Source organism: Psittacula echo (genome assembly GCF_963264785.1).
Source record: "Psittacula echo genome assembly, chromosome: 14".
In the NCBI taxonomy this organism is placed as follows: Eukaryota; Metazoa; Chordata; class Aves; order Psittaciformes; family Psittacidae; genus Psittacula; species Psittacula echo.
In genome coordinates this window covers 7,362,683-7,383,944 of record NC_137750.1, presented here as the reverse complement: position 1 = coordinate 7,383,944, position 21,262 = coordinate 7,362,683, and the positions used below count along the sequence as shown (strand labels likewise).

Here is a 21,262-nt window from a genome sequence, read left to right as displayed (position 1 = left end):
TCAAGTGTCTCTACTTAAAGCTGAGCAGATACTTGAACATCTTTTCACTGTCTCATACAAGGGACTTCACTTCCACCTTGAACAGTCACCAGCTACGTTTGCTGTTGCAAAAGCTTGTGAGGGGGACTGGAAACTATTAAGTGTCTTTTGAAATACAAATGGCTTTGTCCTGCAAAACAAATGATATCTTATGCTTAGCAAAAAGAACTAAAACACTCCATCTCAAATGGCATCTGTTCACAAAACTGCTCTTGAGCAACCTACAGAGATGAAATTGGTCAGTGAGTGACTGACAGGGATTAGTGTCACTGTCTGGAGGGCAATATAGTGAAGTAATTCCAGCACAAATGAGGTTAGTCTTTGCTTTGGTTCTGCTTTGGATGAGCCCTTTCACCCCCCTCTCATCCAAATGAAGTTGTTACTTCTCCTGTAGAATGAAGCTTGCTATAGGACAAATGATACTGCTACCCAGTGCTGGCAAGACTCTGCTGCCTTTCTACCATTGCCTTCATCCCCAGCATGCTTGGGAAACTGGAGAACTTTGCCTACCAGTTTGGGAAGGATTTGTCTATCACAGAGCTGGAGAGCAAAGACCTCCACCAAGCTGTCCTACATCACTGTTGGTGATGTGCTTATGCTGGGGACTCATCACTCCATGTGGTCCCCTCCATAGGAGTGTCTGCAGCCTGCTTAGCTGCTGGGAAAAGCGCTGCTCATGTTTCCTTGCCCAAAGCCTCTTGGTTCTATTTTTAACCACATTAATTCTCTATAGGCTAAAGTGAGTCTCCAGTTCGATCCAAGTGAGTAAACCGAGCTATTGCGAGCAGCCATCACTCTGCTCACAGCCCCTTTCTGGACCTGACCCCGCCTGCATCTCTCAAGTTGTGCATCGCTCTGACCACTCAGAGGCTCAAACTCTTCCCAGGCCTGGCTGCTGTGTGTGATTCATGACTGGGGTTTTGTGCCTCAGCGCTCCTGCTCCTCGCTGCTGGGTAGAGGCGGCATGGCAACAGCGCAGCCCGCAGCCACCGCCGCTAAATCAGCCCGAAAAGCACCATTGCCAGCTCTTGTTTGAGAAATGCCCCTGCCCCTGCAACCCAGACGGTGAATGGAGGAGCTGTCGGGACTGCAGGAGCCCGGCAAGCTGCTTAGCATGACAATATATCTCTTTAATTGCTCCTGCGCACGGTTCGGTGCTGGGGATGAGATGGAGAGGTTGGTTGGTGATTCATAGCTGAGTCACAGGTCCTCGGGCTAGAGTGAAGTGATGCCCCCGGATTGAAGCAAGGGGAGAGGACCGAACTGAGCTCTAAACTTCAAACCGTGTGAGGTTAAGAGTGTCCCTCTACAAAGGCCTCCGCAGGTGCTTGATGCTGAAAGATCTCCAGGTTTCTTATGTGGCTGCTCAGTAAACAAGTGACTGGCCTGGGTTGGGTTCAGTATGTGCTGATTAATCCTTAGCTGTTAACCAAATGCAGCTTGGTTGCCCCATCTTTAATGTGGGATGACCTGGCCCCATTCGGATGTGAAGGACTTTCTGGTTCTGCAGCCCTTTAACGGTAACATGAAAGCTTGAGTTTTAATTTTGGCTTTAAATGAATTGAAGTCTCTTGGAAAAGCTGCAGGTGAAAGAGATTCAGGAGGAGAAAGCGCCTTGCTGCAGGGGCAGCTGGTTTGGCAGGGTGAGACCAGGGGTTTGGGTGTCTACAGAGAGGACAGAGCCCTTCTTGTAGGGTTAAACTGGATGAGGACCTGCAGCTACTGCTGGGCAGTGTCTTTGTTTCAGCTGGAAGAGTGAAATGGCTTCTGGGGCCATCTCCATCCTCTGTTGGTCTGCAATGGTGCTGCCTGGTTGCTTCTCCTCCACCACTTTAACTCATAAGAGAAGTGCGTTTCTGGAGCAGCTGCTTGGTGTCTTGAGGAGAAGTCGGGAAATGCTAATGGGGAAATACACTTTCCCCTCACCAGTGTTCTTTGTTTGAGTTGAAATGGGTTCAGGCTCCTGGGAGGAAGAGGAGAGCCTCCGATGTGGTACTCTCAGCCTTGGCTTGTAATCCAATGTCATTTCATGAAGTCTTGGAAGGCTTCATTGCCAAGGGAGGGTGTGAATTCAGTGTCAAAGCATGAGGAGCAGCACTGCCTACAGCTGTGCATGTGGCAATGTGGTCATAATCCTGGTGTGGCTGGCTGTCTGGTGTGATTTTTAACTATTGTTGCCGTTTCCTTCAGAGGCAGCTTCCCTCTTGTGGTGGTGGAAATTATGTGATCTCAGGGAGAGATTTGTCACACTCAGCTCCTACTCCACTGATGCTGACCTTGTTATGGCAGAGGGTTGGAGTCCTGTCATACCAAGCACCAATAGTTGAGGGTAAGAACCCAAAATGAAGTGGTTATAGGGTGGCAAGTTGGCAGGGGAGATCTTAAGAGCACATCTCACAGAGGACTTCCTGCCATCTATCCTTGTAGCTCCTGAAAGGCTGGTTTCCTGTGCAGTGGGGGGGAGCTTTGGCACAGGAAGGATGCTGCCCATGTTACTGGGTTATAGATAGTGTCAGATCTGTGCCTTCCTGAATTCTTGGGGGCTGCACCACTGCAGGCATGAACTGGAGCAAGACAGGTATTTATACTGCAATCATAGCCAAAAGGCCAGAACTGGAGGTGCAGGACTTGCTGTGTCAGACACACAATAAGACCTGATCTTGGGCAATATAGTCTGGTGTGAGGTCTCCTTGCCCATGGCAGGGGGCTGGAACTGGATGATCTTAAGGTCCTTTCCAACCCTAACTATTCTATGGTGATCCCCTGGGCTGCCAGCCTTTGCTGCTCAGGGAAAGGAGGAGGGACAAAACAAACCCCAAGTGTCTGTATTCAAACCAACGAATGTGCAGAGGCTGCTGTGTGCTGATGGGCAAGGCAGGAGGCACTTGCACTGCCAGCACAGCCCTCCTTGGTGAGCTAAGCTGCCTTCCGGAGTTGGTGAAGACAAGTACTTGCTCACTGTGTGGATGCATGGAGGATGCTGGATGCCCTGTGAGAAGCAGCATGGCCAAACCTCAGACTTTCACAGCTGTATGTGTTCAACCTGATGGAAATGGCCTTTCTGCCCTGTTTTTGTGTGAGGCTGTAGCTTCTGGGAAGAGCTAAAACTTGGTAGCAGCATCCAGCAGGAGCTCTAGTGTCCCTTCTAATGACTCACTGATACAGCTATCTGCTCATTACTGTGTGCTGCTCTGCCTAAACGGACAGCTAATTTGCTCATAGCAGGCACTACTAGTTTGTATCTCTTATCCACTTTGTTATTGATGTAACTGCACCCAGCCATGAATTAATTGGCTGCTGCTTTGTTGGCCTACAGCAAATTGCTTGCAGATAAGAGTAGACTGGCAGGGTGCTGGGTGTCCTGTACACCCCCCTGTGTCAAACTGATTGACAACTTGTAGTGCTTGGAGGGAGGGAGGTGTCCTCCAGAGCAAAGCCATCACAGCCCTGAGTGCTACAGCCTTGGTCAGGGAGCCTGGGAGGAGGTGGAAATAGGGAAGATGGTGCTGGGTAACCTGTGAAGTTAAGAGCTCTTCGTGGCAGTAGCTGGGTGTCATTTGTCATCTCTTCTGTGTTGCTGGCAGTTGGTGTCTGGGGTGCAGAGAGATGCGGTGGGGTGGGCCCTTGTCTGTCTGCCATTAGAGTGAGTATCTCAGCGTGGCTGGCCTTGAAGTGCTTTCACTGCACATGCAGGCTGGTTCTTTAGGTGGTTTATCTTCACCCAGCTCAAGTGCAGCGTTAAGTGAAGCATTCCCTCTTTTCACAGCGTTGCTGAAAGTCAAACATCGATGATCTTAAATTAATGATATGTTGAAAGCTCAGGGCTAAGGGAGCAGGAATTAATATCCTTGAGACCTGTCTAGTTCTGCCTTTTCTGACACCTCTTAATTTCCCATGTAAATTGGCTTATAGATCTTTGGCTCAAAGGCTGTGTTGTGCTGGGGGAGTCTGGTGTGTCTGCTAGGAAATCATCCAGTGTAATGGCAGGGTTATAATTGTGCTGGAGCTATTCAGGTCTGCCTTCCTGTGTGGGTGCCCTATCTGTGACTATCTGAATAATCACTGCATTTGTAGCTGTTTAGCATGCCTTTCTGGTTTGTTAAATCCTGTATGCAGCAGGCCCGTGTGTGCACACTTGTGCTCACAATAAAACATGATGTTTAACCTTGCTGTTATCATGACTCAACCATGCACAAACAGCAGGGGTAGTTCTTACGCACGCACCTCCGAGAATAAGCTCAGGCTTCATCTTATTCAAGTAAAGTAAATTTGCCCAGATTCTCATAGAAAGCAAATAAAAGTGGGAGCAGAGCTGCAGGGAAATCATTCAAAAGGTATTGATCTGCTTGATTCTGGGGCTGTTACTGCCCAACAGAACAGAGTGAAGTCTGTTTGTGACTTCACAGCAAATCAAATGTGGGGGTTGACTTTTAATACTCATTGTACAACAGGGGGAATAAAAAGCTGTGCAAGTCATTCGGTCAGCTGAAACTCATTCAGGTTTTAAATTAGAAAAGGTCTATTGAGTATCTGTGCTTCAAGTGCTGCTGATTCGAGGGCTGTGTTGCACAATGAGAGCTTGTCCCTCTGCACAAATGTGATAAATAAGAAATTGGTATGAAAAGAGGCAGTGCCCCTTTGTGCTGTGAGTCTGGGATTGGAAAATTCCCTCAATTTGCACACAGTGATGCTCCTGACTTTAAAGGCCTGAGCTGAAGATGGGAACCATAGTAACATCAATAACAAACCCCCAGAAGGAAGAGAAGTGTTTTTGCTGAAGAAGTATCCCTGTTTGACCCTGGAAGATGGTTATGGAAACAAAGCTGTGTGGCTGCAGGGGCCAGGCATGTGCCAACCCGTGTGGAGGATGCTCAGGGGATGCTGCTGCCCCTTTCTCAAATGAAGATGTGCTCAGCAGGCTGCTGGGATGGGCTCAGGCTCAGCACAACAAAGCAGTTGCTTTCAGGTAGATGTGTACGAGGGCAAGGATTGGAAATCAAGTCTTTGCTCAGTTCAATCACCCACCTTCAGGGATATCTCAGCAGAGACGCTCTGAGCACCAGGTTCATTCTGAGCAGTTACAATAGTTTTGTCTAACAGAGGAAATTAAGATGGAAACACGCAGGCCAGAAGCTCAGGAAGAACCTTTCACTGTTACGCTAGATGGGTTCGTTGGCAGCATCCTCTTGCTGACCCTGAATGCTGCTTTGCTCTTTGGTGGTTTTATTTAGCTTGCTATGTGGGGTGTTTCGGCAACAGCATGGCCAGGACATGCCCAGAAAGAGGAGCAGAGCAAGGAAGGGGTATCTTAACCCCTATGCTACCTAAACAGCAGTAGCATAAGCAGCCAAAACCAAGTCTCCTGACAGAGCTACCTAAGGCAAATAAGACTGCAACAGATCTTGGTAAAACTTCTGGGTTTAATTAGCTCAATAATTCCATCTTCAAAGTCTGCTTGAAAGACTTGGAATTGACTTTGAATTCTTGCTTTCTTTATTTTCATCCCTAGGAGAAAGTAGCAGGAAGTGACCTTTGAGGTGTTCTACTGAGAAAGAACCAAACCCACAAATTCTTTCTTTCCTTCATAAAGCACAATGGTTGTTTCCCTTTGACTACTCCTCCCTCAGGGCTGAAATTGTCTGGCTCTGATCTCCAGTGCCCAGTGCTCCTTCTGGAGCTTAAAACAACTCCTAAGGAGTGCTGCTGGTTTCTCTGGGCTGTTTCTTCTCCCAGAGTGGCACAAATGGTGCGGACTGGAATCTTGACCGAGTCCTTAGAGCTTCCTTGCATGTGTCCTTTTCCAGTGCCTGCATCATCACCCTTGGTCATGGATCATTTTGACTAAAGATGTTTTGCTTGTAGTTACTTGATGAAATCCACTTGATGCACTTGTCATCCTGGTGTCCTGGCCTTGCTGGCTGCTGAAAACCTTTTCTGGGAACCTAAAAGGAAACCTCTTGAGTTGAAGCCCAATGGGGGAAAAGTCAAGTCAGGAGGGAAGGAAATGTATGCAGAACTATTGATGTTTTTACCTTGTGTTATCATCCAGGGCAAAGCCTCTGAAGTGCCATCAGCTCGTCTCGTTTTAAGGCAGAGAGTGTGTGTGTGTACTCTGGTTCTCCTGTGTGGACAAACGCTGCTAGGCAGGCTGCTGCAGCGAAGATGTGAATAACCCAGGATGAGTAAATCGCGGGGTAACAGTCAGGACCTGATGTGTTCTACTGGAATATGTCAGACCCAGCATAAGCACCAGTTTCTCCAACTGTGGAAATGGGGATAAATTCCAGCTCCTCTGCAAATTATGGGCATGAAGTTGTTAATGCTGATAACATGGGCCACGGGGTGCTGCAGAAGCGCTACCTAAGGCACTTTTGCAAGCTTCAAAGGCAGTATACCATCTTCTAATCAATACTCATTCCCACTCCCTCTGCTCCCAACCAGCTACAACTCAAGTAAGGCTAATTTCTTTTCCCCTTGAGGTATTTGCTGTTCCCACTAATGCATCCTGAACTACAGCTATGGGCACACGAATGTCCAATGCGATGTGGAGCAGCAGGATGGGGCAATGTAAGCCACTCGCAGAGCCACCACTGCAAGCTGTGTCCTTATGCATGGCACTGTCCAAGTGCAGGCAGATGTCTCAGGTCACTGAGTGCATCCTGCTTTCAGACAGCAATTTTTCTTTTAGGGGCTAGTGAAAGCATCTAAAAGTTCCTATCTGGAGTTTGTGAGGACCAAACCTGGTTTAGCCATTGGTCCAAAAAGCCTTTTAGTGTTTTTCTCCCCTGTTTCCTCATCATTCTTTTGGTTAAAAAGGAATATGTATTTTGTAATTCCTCTAGTCTTCCTGTTGCACTTTATACTCCATATTCCTCAAAGCTTTCTTTCCCCTGGGATGTATCAGATTTGCCCTTTCAGAAGCCAGGCTTTTTTGATTGGAAGCCTACCAATAAGCTGAGTTTTGTTTCCTGGTGCCCTCCTGTTGTGTACGAGTCAGCTCTTGTCCCCTTGGCACCACCAGTGCCGTCCCCAGATTCCTCCCTCTGTGCAGTGCTTTACAAGTCAAACCCAGTTGGGATGGTACTGCCCTTACCGAACTCATCATCAAGGTGAGGGAGGAGGAGAGTAAAGGAACTGTGGAATTTCCTTAAAACTTGACATCCTCGGGGGTTATCCCATTCTAGTTGATGGGAAGGTGAGATAGCAGCTTTTCCCCCACTGGAATGTGGGATCTTGCTTCTTCCATGATGAGACATCTTCAAAGCTTCCTTTGCAAGTGAGTTGATGGACATCACCCAACAGCTTCTTGCAAGGGGAGAAACATGATGTGGGTTTTCTGCTTGTGACTCATTTTTGGTGAGGTATCCTGGTATGACTGATCCTCTCCATAGGAGCTTCAATGAAGGGTTTCTATTGACATAAATACTTCTCCAGAGCTTGCAATAACTGGACTGTGCCCTGCTGCTTTCTGTCCTGAGATGGCCGTTCTTGAGTGTGTATATGTGCAAATAAATTAGTTTTTATTAGGTTTGTATGGAAAATATGTTCTAAAATAGGAACTGGAGCTTAGATATAACTTTGTGAACTGCCTGTGTGGCCTTTGACGCCTTCCACACGCTCGTAACGTCTAACACGGTAGCAAAAGCGTTGAAGACTCACTACCAAGACCCAGTGCTTCTGCAGCATCCTTTGAGTCCCTTTACAACATGAAGAGTCAGATACGGAATATAAAATCTGGGCTTCTACACTGAGCTGTCACAATTGCAGTTCATTAGTATTGATGGCTCCTCTTTAAAGTAAAGATTAAACACCCCTGCAAAACTCTCCTGACAGAACTAATGTATCACACAGCTTGTCACTGGTTACAGAAGCTTGTTGGCTGCTAGTAATTCTCTAAGTTGGCTGTGTGTCACTTAGGCAACCTCGTACTCATCTGAAGCAATATTCACATCCCATGGGCTTGACCCGTGAGTGAATCTGAGATCTTGGCAGCTATTTGAATAAGCACAGTTTGAGAGAATTAGTACAAGGAGGTGATGTGGGGAGATGAAAGAAGTAGGGGTTATGTCCTGTCTCCAGTACATAACTGCTCAGCTGATCTGCCTCGTCCCTGATGATGGCAGGGTCTATAGCTTTTATCTGTCACTTACAATGCTGCAGACAAGTGTTTCTGGTAACTTTGTCTTTCCTTGAATAACCCACTACTCTTTTCTGCTTTCCTTTCCTTTCCTTTACCAAAGGGCAGAATCAAGATAAGCAGTTGCTTTTCTTAGCAGTACTATAGGTTTTATCCGAGATGACAGCTTACACTTTCCAAGGATGAAATGATCATCATAATTCTCCTATCTCCAGCCATCATCTGAGCTCTGGGTCATTAATACTTGTAAAGCATTAGACTCAAGGAACTAGAGGACAGCAACATGTCAGCTTTCCTTCCTGGCAGCTCATTTTGGCAGGGAAATCGGAGCCCTGAAATGTCAAACCCCACTCTTGGGCAGCCACAGAAGAAGCTTTTGGCATGACTCAGACCTTGTTTTACTTGGCTTTCCCCTAATCCCAAGTCATTAATTTTGGTGGAGGCAGACTCTGGATTTCGGCCAGAGCAGACTCTGGATTTCCTCCTGTGGCCAAGCAGTGAAGGGGGTCCGAGGCTGCCTGTGCAACTGGCCTGTTTCCCTGTCTGATCGTGGGCTATTCAGTGCCTGTGATTGCCTGATGGGTGCCTGTGTGCAATGCGTGGGGTGCCATCCCATTTTGGAAGGGATTACATACCTGTGTGAACATGAGTGCTGAGCCTGGGTGGTATTTTCACCCCTTTGGAGTGTCAGTTTTGTCTCCTGCCTGTTCAGGGCAGGTTCCCTGATTAACTGCTGTCCTAGGAGCAAGTTAGACTGTGGGTGTGCAGAAGAGAGAAATGATACGGAAGCACAGAAGAATGCTTAGTGTCTGGTCCACAGCTGCCTTGTGTCTTGTACACCAGCAGTGCACATTACAGCTTCTGCATTAAGGTCTTGCTTTATAATCTCCCCCCATTCACTTTTTCAAGCCTTCCTCTTGAAGCAAAGCCAGTAACTCATATGAAGTTTCACAAATGTGAGTTGGCAATTGTTGCTGCTAAAGAAACTTCTCCAGGCTTGAGGAAACAGAGGCATCAAGAAGGAAAAGAGCAGACAGCCACAAAATGAGGGACTGAGCCTACCTGCCAGGCCTGTCTGGACAGACTTGTAAAGAATTAAGCAGTCACTGCTGTAGACTGAGCCAAGTCTCAATGTGCAGCTATGTGGCTAGCTCAGTGCAGCCTTGACTGAGACCACAGTGGTATCCTCCCTCATCTCGCATCCGCACACCAACACTTCTGCTACATGCTTTAGCCAAATCTGGAGATGAGAAAGTAGCAGGATATCAACTGTGGAGCTCTTAATCCATTCCTAGCAAGCCTGAGCTTGGACATGATGCCACATAGACTGGAAAGATGATAAATTAGGCCAGTGATGGGAGCTGTGAGCAGCTCATTTGTTAGTCAGTGGGTGGGAGGTGGGGTGTATAGATTCTCCCAGAGCATCTCTGGGTGACGGGATCACTGTTGGGGCTCCTTAAACCTGATGACAGAGGGGCTCAATAGGGTCTGCCAGCCTGACTATGGATGCACACCTAGGGGATGGTGGCTCTATGGGATCTAGTGTAGAAAGGCAAGGGAGATGAAGTGTCCATCCAGCTTCCAGCAGCCTTGGGAAAGGCTCTCATTTGTGTCACTTGCCAGGACAGTGTGTGAGCTTTCCTGCCCCAAAGGGCTGCCCTGTGGCTCAGCAGAAGGGGTCTTAGTTTCCTGCATGAATGTTTCTTCGCTCTCATGTGTGCTCTGGTTGGCACAGGAAGAGGAGCTGCTGAGTGCCCCGAAGGAGTTTGAAGATAAACAAAGTGATCTCCAGGGCATGTAGGTCCTTCTGCTGGCTCTTCTAAGAGCTGACTACCCAGACCAGCAGCCTCTTCCATCCTGTAACCTTCAGCATACCAGAAGATCCAGCAGGACCAGAGGTAAAGCCAAAGCCTATACTCAAACACAGCCCTTTTCCCAACTGCATACAAAGCTGTTCTGCTCCCTTTCCCTCTAAGCCCAGGAGGAATTAGCTATGCTGCAGCAACGTAATGAACAGCAGGCTGAATTTGCTGGGTAAAGCCTTCCTGAGCACACAGGAGACATCCTAATTACCTTGATTGGGCCATTACTATGCAGGGTTGATGGGGAGATGCTGGAATGTTGTTTTGCCTTTTTTTCCCCCTTTCCCCCCAATCTGAGAATGTCGGGAGAAGAGGGAGGAGGCCTCATTAAAATCCCCCCAGGAAAGACACATGATTTATTTCACATGGAACAATTGATGCTTCCCATGCTGCAGAAAGACTGAATATTAATGCCAGCAAATGAGTCCCCTCTCATTGAGCTGCTAGTGTTTGTGCTCCTAAACACAGAGATTGTGTCAGTACTGGCTGGGGGCCGTGGCTTGGCATGACATGGCTCAGCCTGGGAGCAAATATTTGTGTGCTTTCTTCAGCGGCAGGGGTTGGCTGGGGAGAGAAGTATCTCGACTGGATTAAAAGCAAAGGAGATGTGCTCTCACTCTTTTTCCTCTTCTAAAGCAGTTTCTGTGTTGATAACAATGAATGTACATTGCAGCTGGAGGTCTAAGTTGGGGATTATGGTTTAAAAGGTTGTAAGGACTGGACTATTAAGAAAGAGTGGATGGAGGGGATTGAATCCTCAAAATGCTTTGTGTGAGTTGAAATCCGAAGTCTTCATTTACAAGCAGACGGGAAGGAGGACAGAGGGAACCCCGGTGTGAACAGTCTGCTCCTTTCCAAACCTGTTTCCGTTCCTCAGTGGGAGGGAGCTGGCTGCTGGAGAAGGTGCACTTCCAAGAACCAGCCTCCTAATGGAGTAAGTCAATAAGAGCTTTAAGAATCACTCACCAGTGATAACTTCCCCCACCATTTCCACCACCATGATTGTCCCTATTGGGTGCTCTATGTCACAATGTTAGTGTTGGCTTTCTGTGGTCAAGGCCCTCAGGAGAATAGGCAGAGGACTGCATCCCCAAGCCAGCAATGGGATGTGAGTGTGAGAAGCGCTGCTCCTGGATGAGGCAGGAGTCTTCTCCTTGCTGTGGCTGCTATGAAGAGCTCTGCTTTCTCTTCTGAGGTGCCTGGTGGAGCAGGGCAAGGCAGCCCCAAGTCACTGAGCTGTTGCGCTTCCAGCAGCGCGTGTAGGAAGGGAATGGTAAGAGCTTCTTCAGACTTAGCAAAGGCAAGTTAATAACCGAACACCTGAATAATTAAAATGATGTCATTACTCTCAGCCTGCCTGCCCTGCGAGTGGAAACCTGCAGGGGACAGAGGAGCACAGGTTGGAGGGAAGGGCTGACTCATCCCTTAACTTGGTTTAAGTGGAAGAAATAAGGTTTAAGGACTAAACCAAAACCTACGGGTCTTGAAAAACCTTCACTGTTTAACTGAGGCTCAGAGAAGTCCCTGCTCCTCTGTGGAGCCAGACCCTGAAGATCTCCTTTTCTCATGGGGTGCTGGATGATGATGCAGTCAGTACCTGGGGTAAGGTCTGCTCCCTGTTGTGCTAAAAACCCACCCTGCTGTGGTGTAAACTCAGGCTCTGGTGCGATGAGCAGAACTTAGTTCTCATTCCCAAGGGACTAACCCTGTATGGACCTGCAGGATGGGGCCTTGAGTCTTCAGTGGTGCTTGTGGTGTTCAGTTGCTGTGCTTGGAGAAGGCAATACTGGTGTAGTCTGACTTTGCTTTGGAGGAGGATTCTGTCATACAAAGCTTGACCTTTTGCAAGCAGCATTTAAAGATGGTGAAAGATATTGAGCTGTCAACCCTGGAAGCTTTTCTAACGTGCTTGTCCTCAGCACATCCAGAAGTGCTTCTGAAAGCGCTGCACTGCATGCGCCATCGTGTCTCGTACTAGAGCCACTTCTCAAGTGTAACTTTGCAGTTGTTGAAGCCCAGCTCTACCCTTCAGGAGAAACCAGTGCTGCTGCTCTGCCTTGAGCCGGACTGGGGGATCAGGTATTGGTGATTTCAATTGCCAGTATAACCATACTGGTAGAAAGATGCTGTGAGAGAACAGCTGTTGGGTCTTGTATGATCATAGGAGCTGTTTCCCAAATGGGATATGGGTAGGGAACAAAGGCTTTAAAAGCAGGAAGCAGGTATCATCTCTCATACCCTCCTGCAATCAGGGTCTATATCTCTTTTAAAGGTTTACCCTCCAGTGGTGCAGTGAGCTCCCTGTTCAATTGCAGCCCTGTAAATACAGCTTCAAAAACACATCTTCTGTTGCCTGGAGGAACTGAAGAGCCTGGTCTGCTGGATGAGCCCTTTACTTTACACTGATGAAGTGTTCTGTCCCCCTTCCAGCCCTGCATCAGGGATGGGGTAAGTGGAAAGGCTGCAGGGGGGGTGCGAGGGTTTAGGTGCGTTGCTTTGCTAATGGGAGGTGAGTGAGAAAAGGCATTGCTGTGTGGTCCCTGCACTGGACTAATGGGAAATGGGTAGGCTGGAACATATCTGTACCTGCCACGTGGCTCCTCTCCCACCAGTGTGAGCCTGTTGAATGAAATGCATCCAATTAGCAGCCCAGGAGGATTGATGAAACATGATTAGTCAGGTTCTGGCTGTGTCCCAGGGGCCAGTGACTCACCTCACCTTTCCCTCCTCCCCACCCGGCAGCCCCCAGCCTTGTTCTTGCTCTCCATCACAGGTACAGTGTGCTCTGGGGCAGGTTTAGCTGCACAGACACTCCAGATGGAGGAGGGCGACTGGGAAAGGGTACCACCAGGAGCCTAGCAGGGCTTTGGGGACCTCAGCTCCAGCTTGTCATTAGGGCTGGCTTGGCAGAGCTGTGACTGTGGGCAATGCAGAAGTGTAAGACACTACCTGGTGTGGACACAGGGATGTGGGTAGTGGAAAAGAGGTAACAGAAGCATGAGCCAGGGACTGAATCCTGCCATGTCCAGCCAAGGAGAGCTCTGTTGCTGTCTGGGAAAGCAAGAGTAAAAGTAGCTGGACCATCTGCCCCATGTGGGAGTTCATCAAGAGCAGAGCTGTGACATGTGGCTTCAGTCACACCTCTGAGGACAAGGAGGGGAAGAGGAGGGGGTGGAATGTGAACCCATCTGTCTTCCTGCTGTCTGACAAGGCAGCTCTTGAGCACATGGGAAAAGTGCTGGCAAAAAGAGCCAAGGGAATTTGTCTCACCCAGCGTGTCAGGCTATTGATGCAAACATTGAATAGTTTCTTCCTACCCCTCTTTGGGTATGGGGGTGGTTTTCCCCCTCGTTATTTAGCTGAATTCCCCTTATTCCTGTCAAGCAAGAGACACTGGGCTGTGTATGGGAGGCAGGACTGCAGGGAAACACACTATGTTATCTCTGTGCCCTTCTCATCATGCCCTTCAGCCAGGCCTCACAGCACTTCAGGCTGCCTATCTCTGTGTGAGTAGCTGTGTCCTTTTCTACTTAGAAATGGCTTTTATTCAGGCTCTGCCATCAGTAAGTGAGGCACTGAGGTGGGGGGATCGCATAATAGATACAAAGGACAGAAAAGACAAGGTGATGAAGCTGAATGTAACCCAGGACATCGACAGATTCTCTGACTTAAAGCTGGCACTGAAAAATAGGCAAAAAGGGTAGGATATTTGGATTAGGTCACTCCAAGGTACACAGACTGTTCAGCTATGGGAAGGCCTTACCTTGACCCCTAGGTAGGGGAACACCTCTGAAGGTGTTGGATCAAGAGGTTTGTCTTCATTGGAGAGGCTTTTGTTCATCTTGCCCAGTGTATTGGGGTGATTTAGAGAAAGCTATATGCTGTCTGTGCCTCTCTTCCCATGCTTCCAGCACATCCACACGTATCCGCGTTCTTGTGTTCCCAAAGTGTGTTTGCCACAGCTTTTATGAATGCGCATGGAAAGGGAGAGATCCTACAGCCAGTATTTAGACATCTGGACTAGGAAACCCCTTGGCGACATGAGGGGATAGAAACCATTGCAGGGTGGTGGAAAGGGGTAGGTGCCCCTGCTGGGACACCAGCTAAATGGGAAGCCTTGTCCTTGGTGTTGGGACCAGGTCTCTCTCCTGTGGCTTTCCACTTCACATAAATGAGATCCAAAAGGACTTCAGCCTGGGAAGGTGCCCGTGTTCTGTGCCTTGACTTCAGTGTGATGAGATCTAGAAAAGATCTGCCCCCCAAAGAGCCTTTTGAATGCTTCACCAGCTGGTGCTGGCCTCCCTCCTTTGTTAGCCTATGGTGCCCCTGTGCTTTTTAGCGTGTGGCTTGGCCGCAGTGGGTCAGACTGACTCACGTCAGACAGGAACAGACTGGTTCAACCATTAACACCTTTACTGTGCAGCCAAGATAATATCTACAGTGTGCCGCTCTGGCACAGTTCAGTTTGTTTTCATTTCCCTCTTGCTGGTGTTAAAGGAGGGAAGAAAACACCCAACTATATTATCACCTCTGTTCACAGAGAAGTGTGCCAGTCCTCCCTTTAACTTCCTTATGAGAGAGAGCTAACACAGTAGCTCCCTTTGTCCTGAGAGCACACATCTTCCTCAACCTTTGCTCCTGATCCCTTTGGAGTGGGTATTGACCAAAGAGCAAAGCAGCTCCACGAAAACCTGCAATTGACAATTCCTGGCTTTTAGAATGCGGCAAAGACACAGCCGTAAAGCTCAAAAGCTCCACACGTGTCTGGCTTTATTGCCCAGGGAAACGGGGGTGGAAAACTGACAAGAGACCAGGTAGTCACAGTGTGGATGTGCTGCTGAGGTGGGTGCAGGTTGGCAGAGCCTGGGGTGAAAGTACAGAGAGACCCTGTTACAAGGTCTGTGCAATGGCTCAAAAAGCAAGGTGCTGCATCTGATGTCAAAATCAAGCACACCAGCCTGCATCCGTCACCAGAGGTGCGTGAATGCCTGTGTGTCGAATGAAGTATTGGCTGTACTTAATACCTACAAGTGTGGGGGTACTGTTGCACGTCACTGTGCACATGGCTTAGGAAGCCCTGTGCAGGTGACACAGTTCTGCTGTGTAAGGGTGAATTTCTATTCTGGATATGCAGTGGGTGGCTGGTGGCACGAAACCATAAGCACGGTAACAGATTCTCTTGTGCTGTTTGATGGTTTTAATTCTTCTTTATATTAAACTCATCTACAGTAACCAGTTCTTCCACATTTGACACTGTTGAACAATGCCTGCACGGTCCCCTTGGAGCCCTGCACAGGCTGTCAGTGTAATCCCCTGCATTAAGCTCATCTGTGCTGTCTTTTCTCTAGTCTTTTGTAATGAGTAAAGCCGTTTCCTAACCTCCGACTGTTAAAGCTGCACATACAAAACACAGACATTTAATTTTCCTTCTTTCCACTTTGTAAAGCGTTGAGAAAGCGGCATAAGCAACTCTGCTTCCTCTGTTCACAGCTCCTCGCCCCGCAGATCTCTGCACACTGTGCTTTTCAGTCCCTCTCCAAACCCTCCGCATGGGGTTCCCTGATGGCCATGCAGGCTTCGAGGCACAAGAGCAGTGCGAGGAGCTAGCGGTGTGAAAACCTGCTCATTGCCATGAAAAGCCTCAAAGCTGGTGTTAGCAGCAGTAGCTCTGGTTATTGTTCGCAGTCCTTTGAAGCAGTGCAGTTGGAACTGCCTGGTTTTTCCTGAAATACATAGGATTAGCATCAAAATTAGCCAGCTCTTGAAGATGGCCTGGTTGCCAAACAGTAGAGTCCACAAGAGGCAGATGGAACAAAAGGCCAAGTGACGGACCTAGGTGAGACTTGTGGCTCCAAGATCTCTCTCTGCTGTTGGTTTCTAGGACATGAGCCCAGTCAGCAAAGCTTTCAGGTCAGATTGCTTATCAAAAGTAAATATATGACATTGTGTTTCAAAGGTTTAAGTTTTAAATTAAGAAGCTCTCTATTGATATGTTGCTTAGGAACCTGGATCAGGCCAGGTGAGGAACCATCAGGCAGTGGTGTTGATGAAGGTTTTATTCTTCCAGGGTGAATGTTCCCCCTTGAAATCCTTTCTGTTCTTTCTCTCTTTTCTGTTCATCCTCTCTGGGGGCTCAGTGTCTTGTATGACAGAGCCCTCCCATGCACGAGGGGAAAGACGCAGCAGTAGGCAGCATCTCATGGGCCAAGGGCAATGTAGGAGCAGAGCCCTGCAATGACAAAGAGAGGCACCTGGGCTCTCAGAGGTGGAAGCTTGTAGTTCATATGCTTCACCAAGAATTGCTTGAAGCTGTTGCTTCTCCATCAGCTCATAGATCTGAAGGTGGTTGCCTCAGAGTGCCCTAGTGAACAGTCACAGGCAGAGCTACTGAACGTGGGGAGAAGTCCTCCAGAAACTGGGTCTGCTGAGTGGATTCTGGTGCCAGCTTCAGACACACGCTGGCCTCTGTCACGCTGTTGTTGTTGATGATGGAGCTGCTGTTGCGACATGGCTCTTTGGCAGGGCGGATGGCCACTAAGAACTGGCGCTTGAAGGTCTCGCTGAGGGCAATGTAGAGGAAGGGGTTGAGGCAACTGTTGGCATAGCCCAAGCTAATGGCAAAGTTGTAGGCGTAAAAGAAGGCCATGGATGGTGTGTCGATGCCGAGGTGAACCAGCTGGAGGATGTAGAAGGGAGCCCAACAGATAAAAAAGGCTGAGCAGATGGCAACTGCCATGCGGGTGACCTTTTTTGTACGAATCTGGAGGCTCCTTTGGGGCAATGGGACCACGGTGGTGGCCATGTGCTGGAGGATCTTAAAATAGACCACACAGATCACAATCAATGGCACAGCAAATGCCAGCATGAATTGGTAGAGGGTGAACCAGTAGATATCAGTCTCTGGGTTGGGAAGCAAGAGAGCACAGCGGACAGTCCCATCCTCCAAAGGCATAAGACCTGCATACATCCACACAGGAATGATGGTCAGGAAGGAAAGGAGCCACACCAAGCAGATAACCAGAGCTGCAACACATGGGGTGCGGACATAGGTAGATTTTAGAGGGTAAACAGTCGCCAGGTAGCGGTCCAGTGTCATCACTGTAAGGATGTTGGTGCTGGTGATCTGGCTGTTTGTGTCCAAAGCGGTGATGATGGTGCATAGAGGAGCTCCAAAGTACCATGAACCATTGCCTAGGAGCTGGTGGATAAGGAAGGGCATGCCCAAGAGGAAGAGGAGGTCCACAATGGAGAGGTTGAAGATGAAAATATCTGGCACGGTCTGTTTGCATCTCAGTTTCTTCTTCTTGACAATGGTGTAGATGACGATGAGGTTCCCCACAATGCCCAGGAAGCAGATGATGCTGAAGAGACTAGGCATGATCACATTGGTGTACGGTGCTGGCTTCTCTGCTGCTGCCAAAACAGACCAATGCAGTGAGTGCAACCTAGAGGCAATTCCTCACACCTCTCTGTGCTTGCCCTGTCCTGCAGCTGGATCCCCCACAAAGGTGTAGCTTGGAATGATGTTTAAGACTCTGAGAGGCTTAGCTGGGATGTGACACTTTTCACCACTCAGTACATGCAGCACACCACCCGAATGTGTCCATGTGTGGGCATCTTTCCCAGCTCTCCCCATGCACTTCTGTCCTGTATCTCGCCAGCTCTGGTTTTGGGGAACTAACATTAGACTGGTGTGCTTCTGCACTCACCACTATCTGACGGAGCCGATAGTAACTTCTCCTGCAGGGTGTGCTGGTTGCCCTGCTATTTCTGAGGTGAATGGGTGAGGCAGATGGTGCTTTACACATGGGAGAAGCGAAGCCGCTGAGGAGGTGCCAGAATCTGGATCTAGTCAATGCTCAAGCTGTTGTCAGAAAGCCTCAGCTCATCTGCTGGGTGGTTTATCTGTTGTACAGCACCACACACAGAGTTTGTGGGCCGTGCAGGCAGATAACTAATGCTTATCTGTCTTGTGAGACCCAGGACTGTACCCTGGCTGTGTCCCAGCTCTGTTGTCAGGGTTAGGCAGGAGCATACTCTGCTTTCCATCTTCCTTCCCTGCCCCTCTCCCCCTTTCTAGTCTCCCTTCTAGAAAGAAATCCAGGTGTGTGGCCGGACAGGGATTTGGGAGTATGTTTGAGTGGCCCCTCAACAGGGAATGCCCTAATACTACAAGGATTAAAATATGGTTTAAAGATGCTGTCTCTGAGTTCTGGATGCAGGTGGATTTCCAAGGGAAAATTCTTGCCTGCTAACACCACTTATTACTGATGTCTGATTGTTGCCCTTGGGGTAGGAGGCCCAAACATAATCAAATTCGCATTTCCCTTGTCCCTAACCTGGGTTTAAAACCATGTTTTGAAGCCACAAGCCCTCAGTGCCAACGAACAGGGATTTCTGCTCTTGGGCACAGAAGGTGGTGTCTGAGGCACTGGTTGTGGTGTGCCAAACTGCCACGTGCAGGGTGTGATGGAGTCTGAAATCACTCTTCTCAGCTCAGACAAATCTCATCACTCCTCTCCTATGGGACATGGTGGGTTTTTGTCCTAGGGGAAGGCTTTGCGTGAGTTATTTGTGTGGGTGTTACAGACACGCAAGACAGTCTCTAAGCCTGGGCTGCATGTGTCTTTCATTGAACTGCAGATGACTGAATGTGGTGGTAATTGGAAGTGCTTTCAGTCACTTTACTATTCCATCTCCTTAGCAGCCTGCAGCTATAGAAGTGGGGAAGTGTCCTCCAACAGAACCTAGGGAAATCTGGAAGAGGAGGTAAAGTGAAATAAGAGGTAATTATGGGGTGGTGTCTCTGCCAAAGCAGTGTCTGTTTGCAGGGTCTATTTGCCGACTTTGACCTCTAGAGTTCTTGAGTACAAACTTGTCCAGGTTTACTCTGGTGTGACAGCGAATGTTGACTGAATTGGAAGGATAACTGGGGCTGCACAGCTGGCCTGTGACTGGAAAAGTGTGTGCTATATCACTTCTATGTCATATTTCAGTGCTCTTAGAAGCAAGACACGAGCTGCCACTGCTTCAGTCCTTCTGGCACTAGGAAGCAGCCAGCTTAGGCATAAGCAACGCCAAGGTTAGGATCTAGTAGAGCAGTTGCTGCACCATTTTATCAGAAAGCCTCTATGCAGATAAGAGAAAGGCGCCAATGAGGCACAGAACCGGCAGAGGCCTACAGGTGACAGCCAAGATAAGACAAAAAAGCCTGGTCCAGGCCATTTGTGAGGGTTTAAATGGTCCCTGTTCCTCCTGGCTGCTCATTAATGCAAGGAAATGCCCCATGTTACATGGCTTTTGGTAGGTAACATATTGTCATCAGCACCCTATTGAGGCCTGACACTTAGTCTTCAGTATCCAGCCAGTGGATCCCCTGCACATCCAAACAGATCTCACACCTCCTTAATGCTTGAAGGTGGTAGACTAGAAATTGGAGGATGTCCTGCTGTTCTGCACATAGCTATTGAGTTCTGCTCTCCTGTGTCTTAGCCCCAAACTTTGTAATGAATGTAGTGGGATTGGATTGCGTGAGTGAAATGTAAAGGCCCCTTGGGTAGCTGGAAATTGAGACAAAAATGTCCTTTTCCTGCAGTATAATCAATACAGTGCTCATGGTGATCCTGTAACACTTGCAATGAGTTCAGCTGGCCTTAAAGCAGAATGTGTGCAAGGCCAAAGGCTTTGTGTGAAAGGTAGCCTGTACAGGTCTGTAGCATCTTGCCTGCTGCTGGTGTTTGTCCAAGGAGGACTCTCAAGTGTTATTAGCTGGAAATAGTGTGAAGCAATCATTCATATGTGTGTATGACAGGCTGGAGCCAGAAGTGCATGTGTATCAAATACTCAAAAGTTATTTCTAAAGTCTCCTTCATCTTGAGATCATTGAATCTGAATTTCCAGTGCTGCTTCTGTGTACACCCCAGTGTCTGTACTTTGTTTGCTGAAACTACTTCAGGCATTGACTTGTCCCTGTTTGTAGATCTGTGACTGCTCTGTTACTCTTTAAAGTCTCAAAGGAGTTTGCACTATGTGAGCTGAATGAGGACTTGACCTATTTCTTTTCCTCTAAGGTGATTTTTGCTCTCAGCCACACCCAAACACATGAGAAACCACACCTTTATTGCCTTTCAGAAGGAAGCACCTTAAAGCACACTCTCAGTTTATAAAACACATGCTGGTGCAGAGGGAGTCAAAGACCACATACAAAACACCTTCTGTTGAAGAGTGTCACCAACGTGCATCATCAAGAACTGCCTCACCCTGAACAGTGATTTGTGAACAGTGGTACTATGGAAAACACGGACTGATCAGGATCTTAGCCTCCCTCTCCAACGACGCTGTCTGTGCCTTGTTCCCCTCCCTGTTTAGCAGGGCTGGTCCATCTCTTTGCAGCTACGATCGGCAGGCTGCTGGTGGTGTTACAGCCACGCAGCCAAAGGGATAGAGGCTCTTCAAGCCATACGGGCCGACGGTGGTGGTCCGGCTGCAAGGGGGTGTCCCGGGAGCTGTCCGCCCGCGGGTGCTGAAGGCGGCTCTCCCCGGACGGCGGTCCGGGGTTGGGGTGCTGGAGGGTCCCTGAGCTCAGCATCTCCCACTTCATGGGGTACGAACAGCACCGTGCTCAGCACCGCTGAGCAGCACAAGAGCCATGGGCAGGCGGACGTGCCTCCACCAAGCTCTCCGCGCCACCACCCCGCGCAGCCCCTGCTCACCTGAGCCGTTCCGAGTCTCCGGCGCCGAGAAGTTGCGGGAGGAGTTGGCAGGGGCCATGGCAATGAGTCCCGGTGGCAGGGATGGAGAAAGTTGGACAAGTTCCCCCGGTGGATCAGCAGCGGCGATGGGGTGGAGGGGTCTCCTCTTACCCCGACGAGGCCGGCAGAGAGCGGGAGGCAGGAGCCCTCCTTCAGCCGGCGAGCAGAGGCTGCGACTCGGCTGCGCTGCGCTCTGCTCGCCCACTCCCGCCCCGCCGAGCCCGGAGCAGGTACTGACATCAATGAGCAGCTGACTCCGCGTATTCCGAGAGCATCCCTCCACCGGCGTCGAGTGGGAGGGAATGCCGGAGCTGAGCGGGGCCGGGAGGAGCTGCCCTCCTCCTGCAGGAGGGGGCTGACTCCTGGTCCAGGGGCTGGGCAGTGCCATCGCTTCTCCAAGTGGCTCACGAAGGGATGGGTAGGATCTGTGCCCTCCTTATTACAGCCACCCTGGCCTCGCTGTCGACAGTAGG

The 21,262-nt window shown here is 49.1% G+C and overlaps 1 protein-coding gene across 1 annotated transcript; it reads right to left on the bottom strand.

Moving 5' to 3' along the window:
• Positions 1-16,399: 16,399 nt before the first annotated feature.
• LOC308226995 (melanin-concentrating hormone receptor 1-like) lies at positions 16,400-20,808 on the bottom strand (the record flags this gene model as incomplete). Its single annotated transcript, XM_080629249.1, has 2 exons — positions 16,400-17,451; positions 20,751-20,808. The coding sequence occupies 2 exons, from the start codon at positions 20,806-20,808 to the stop codon at positions 16,400-16,402; spliced, it is 1,110 nt and encodes a 369-aa protein (XP_080485375.1).
• Between the last annotated feature and the right edge of the window lie 454 nt (positions 20,809-21,262).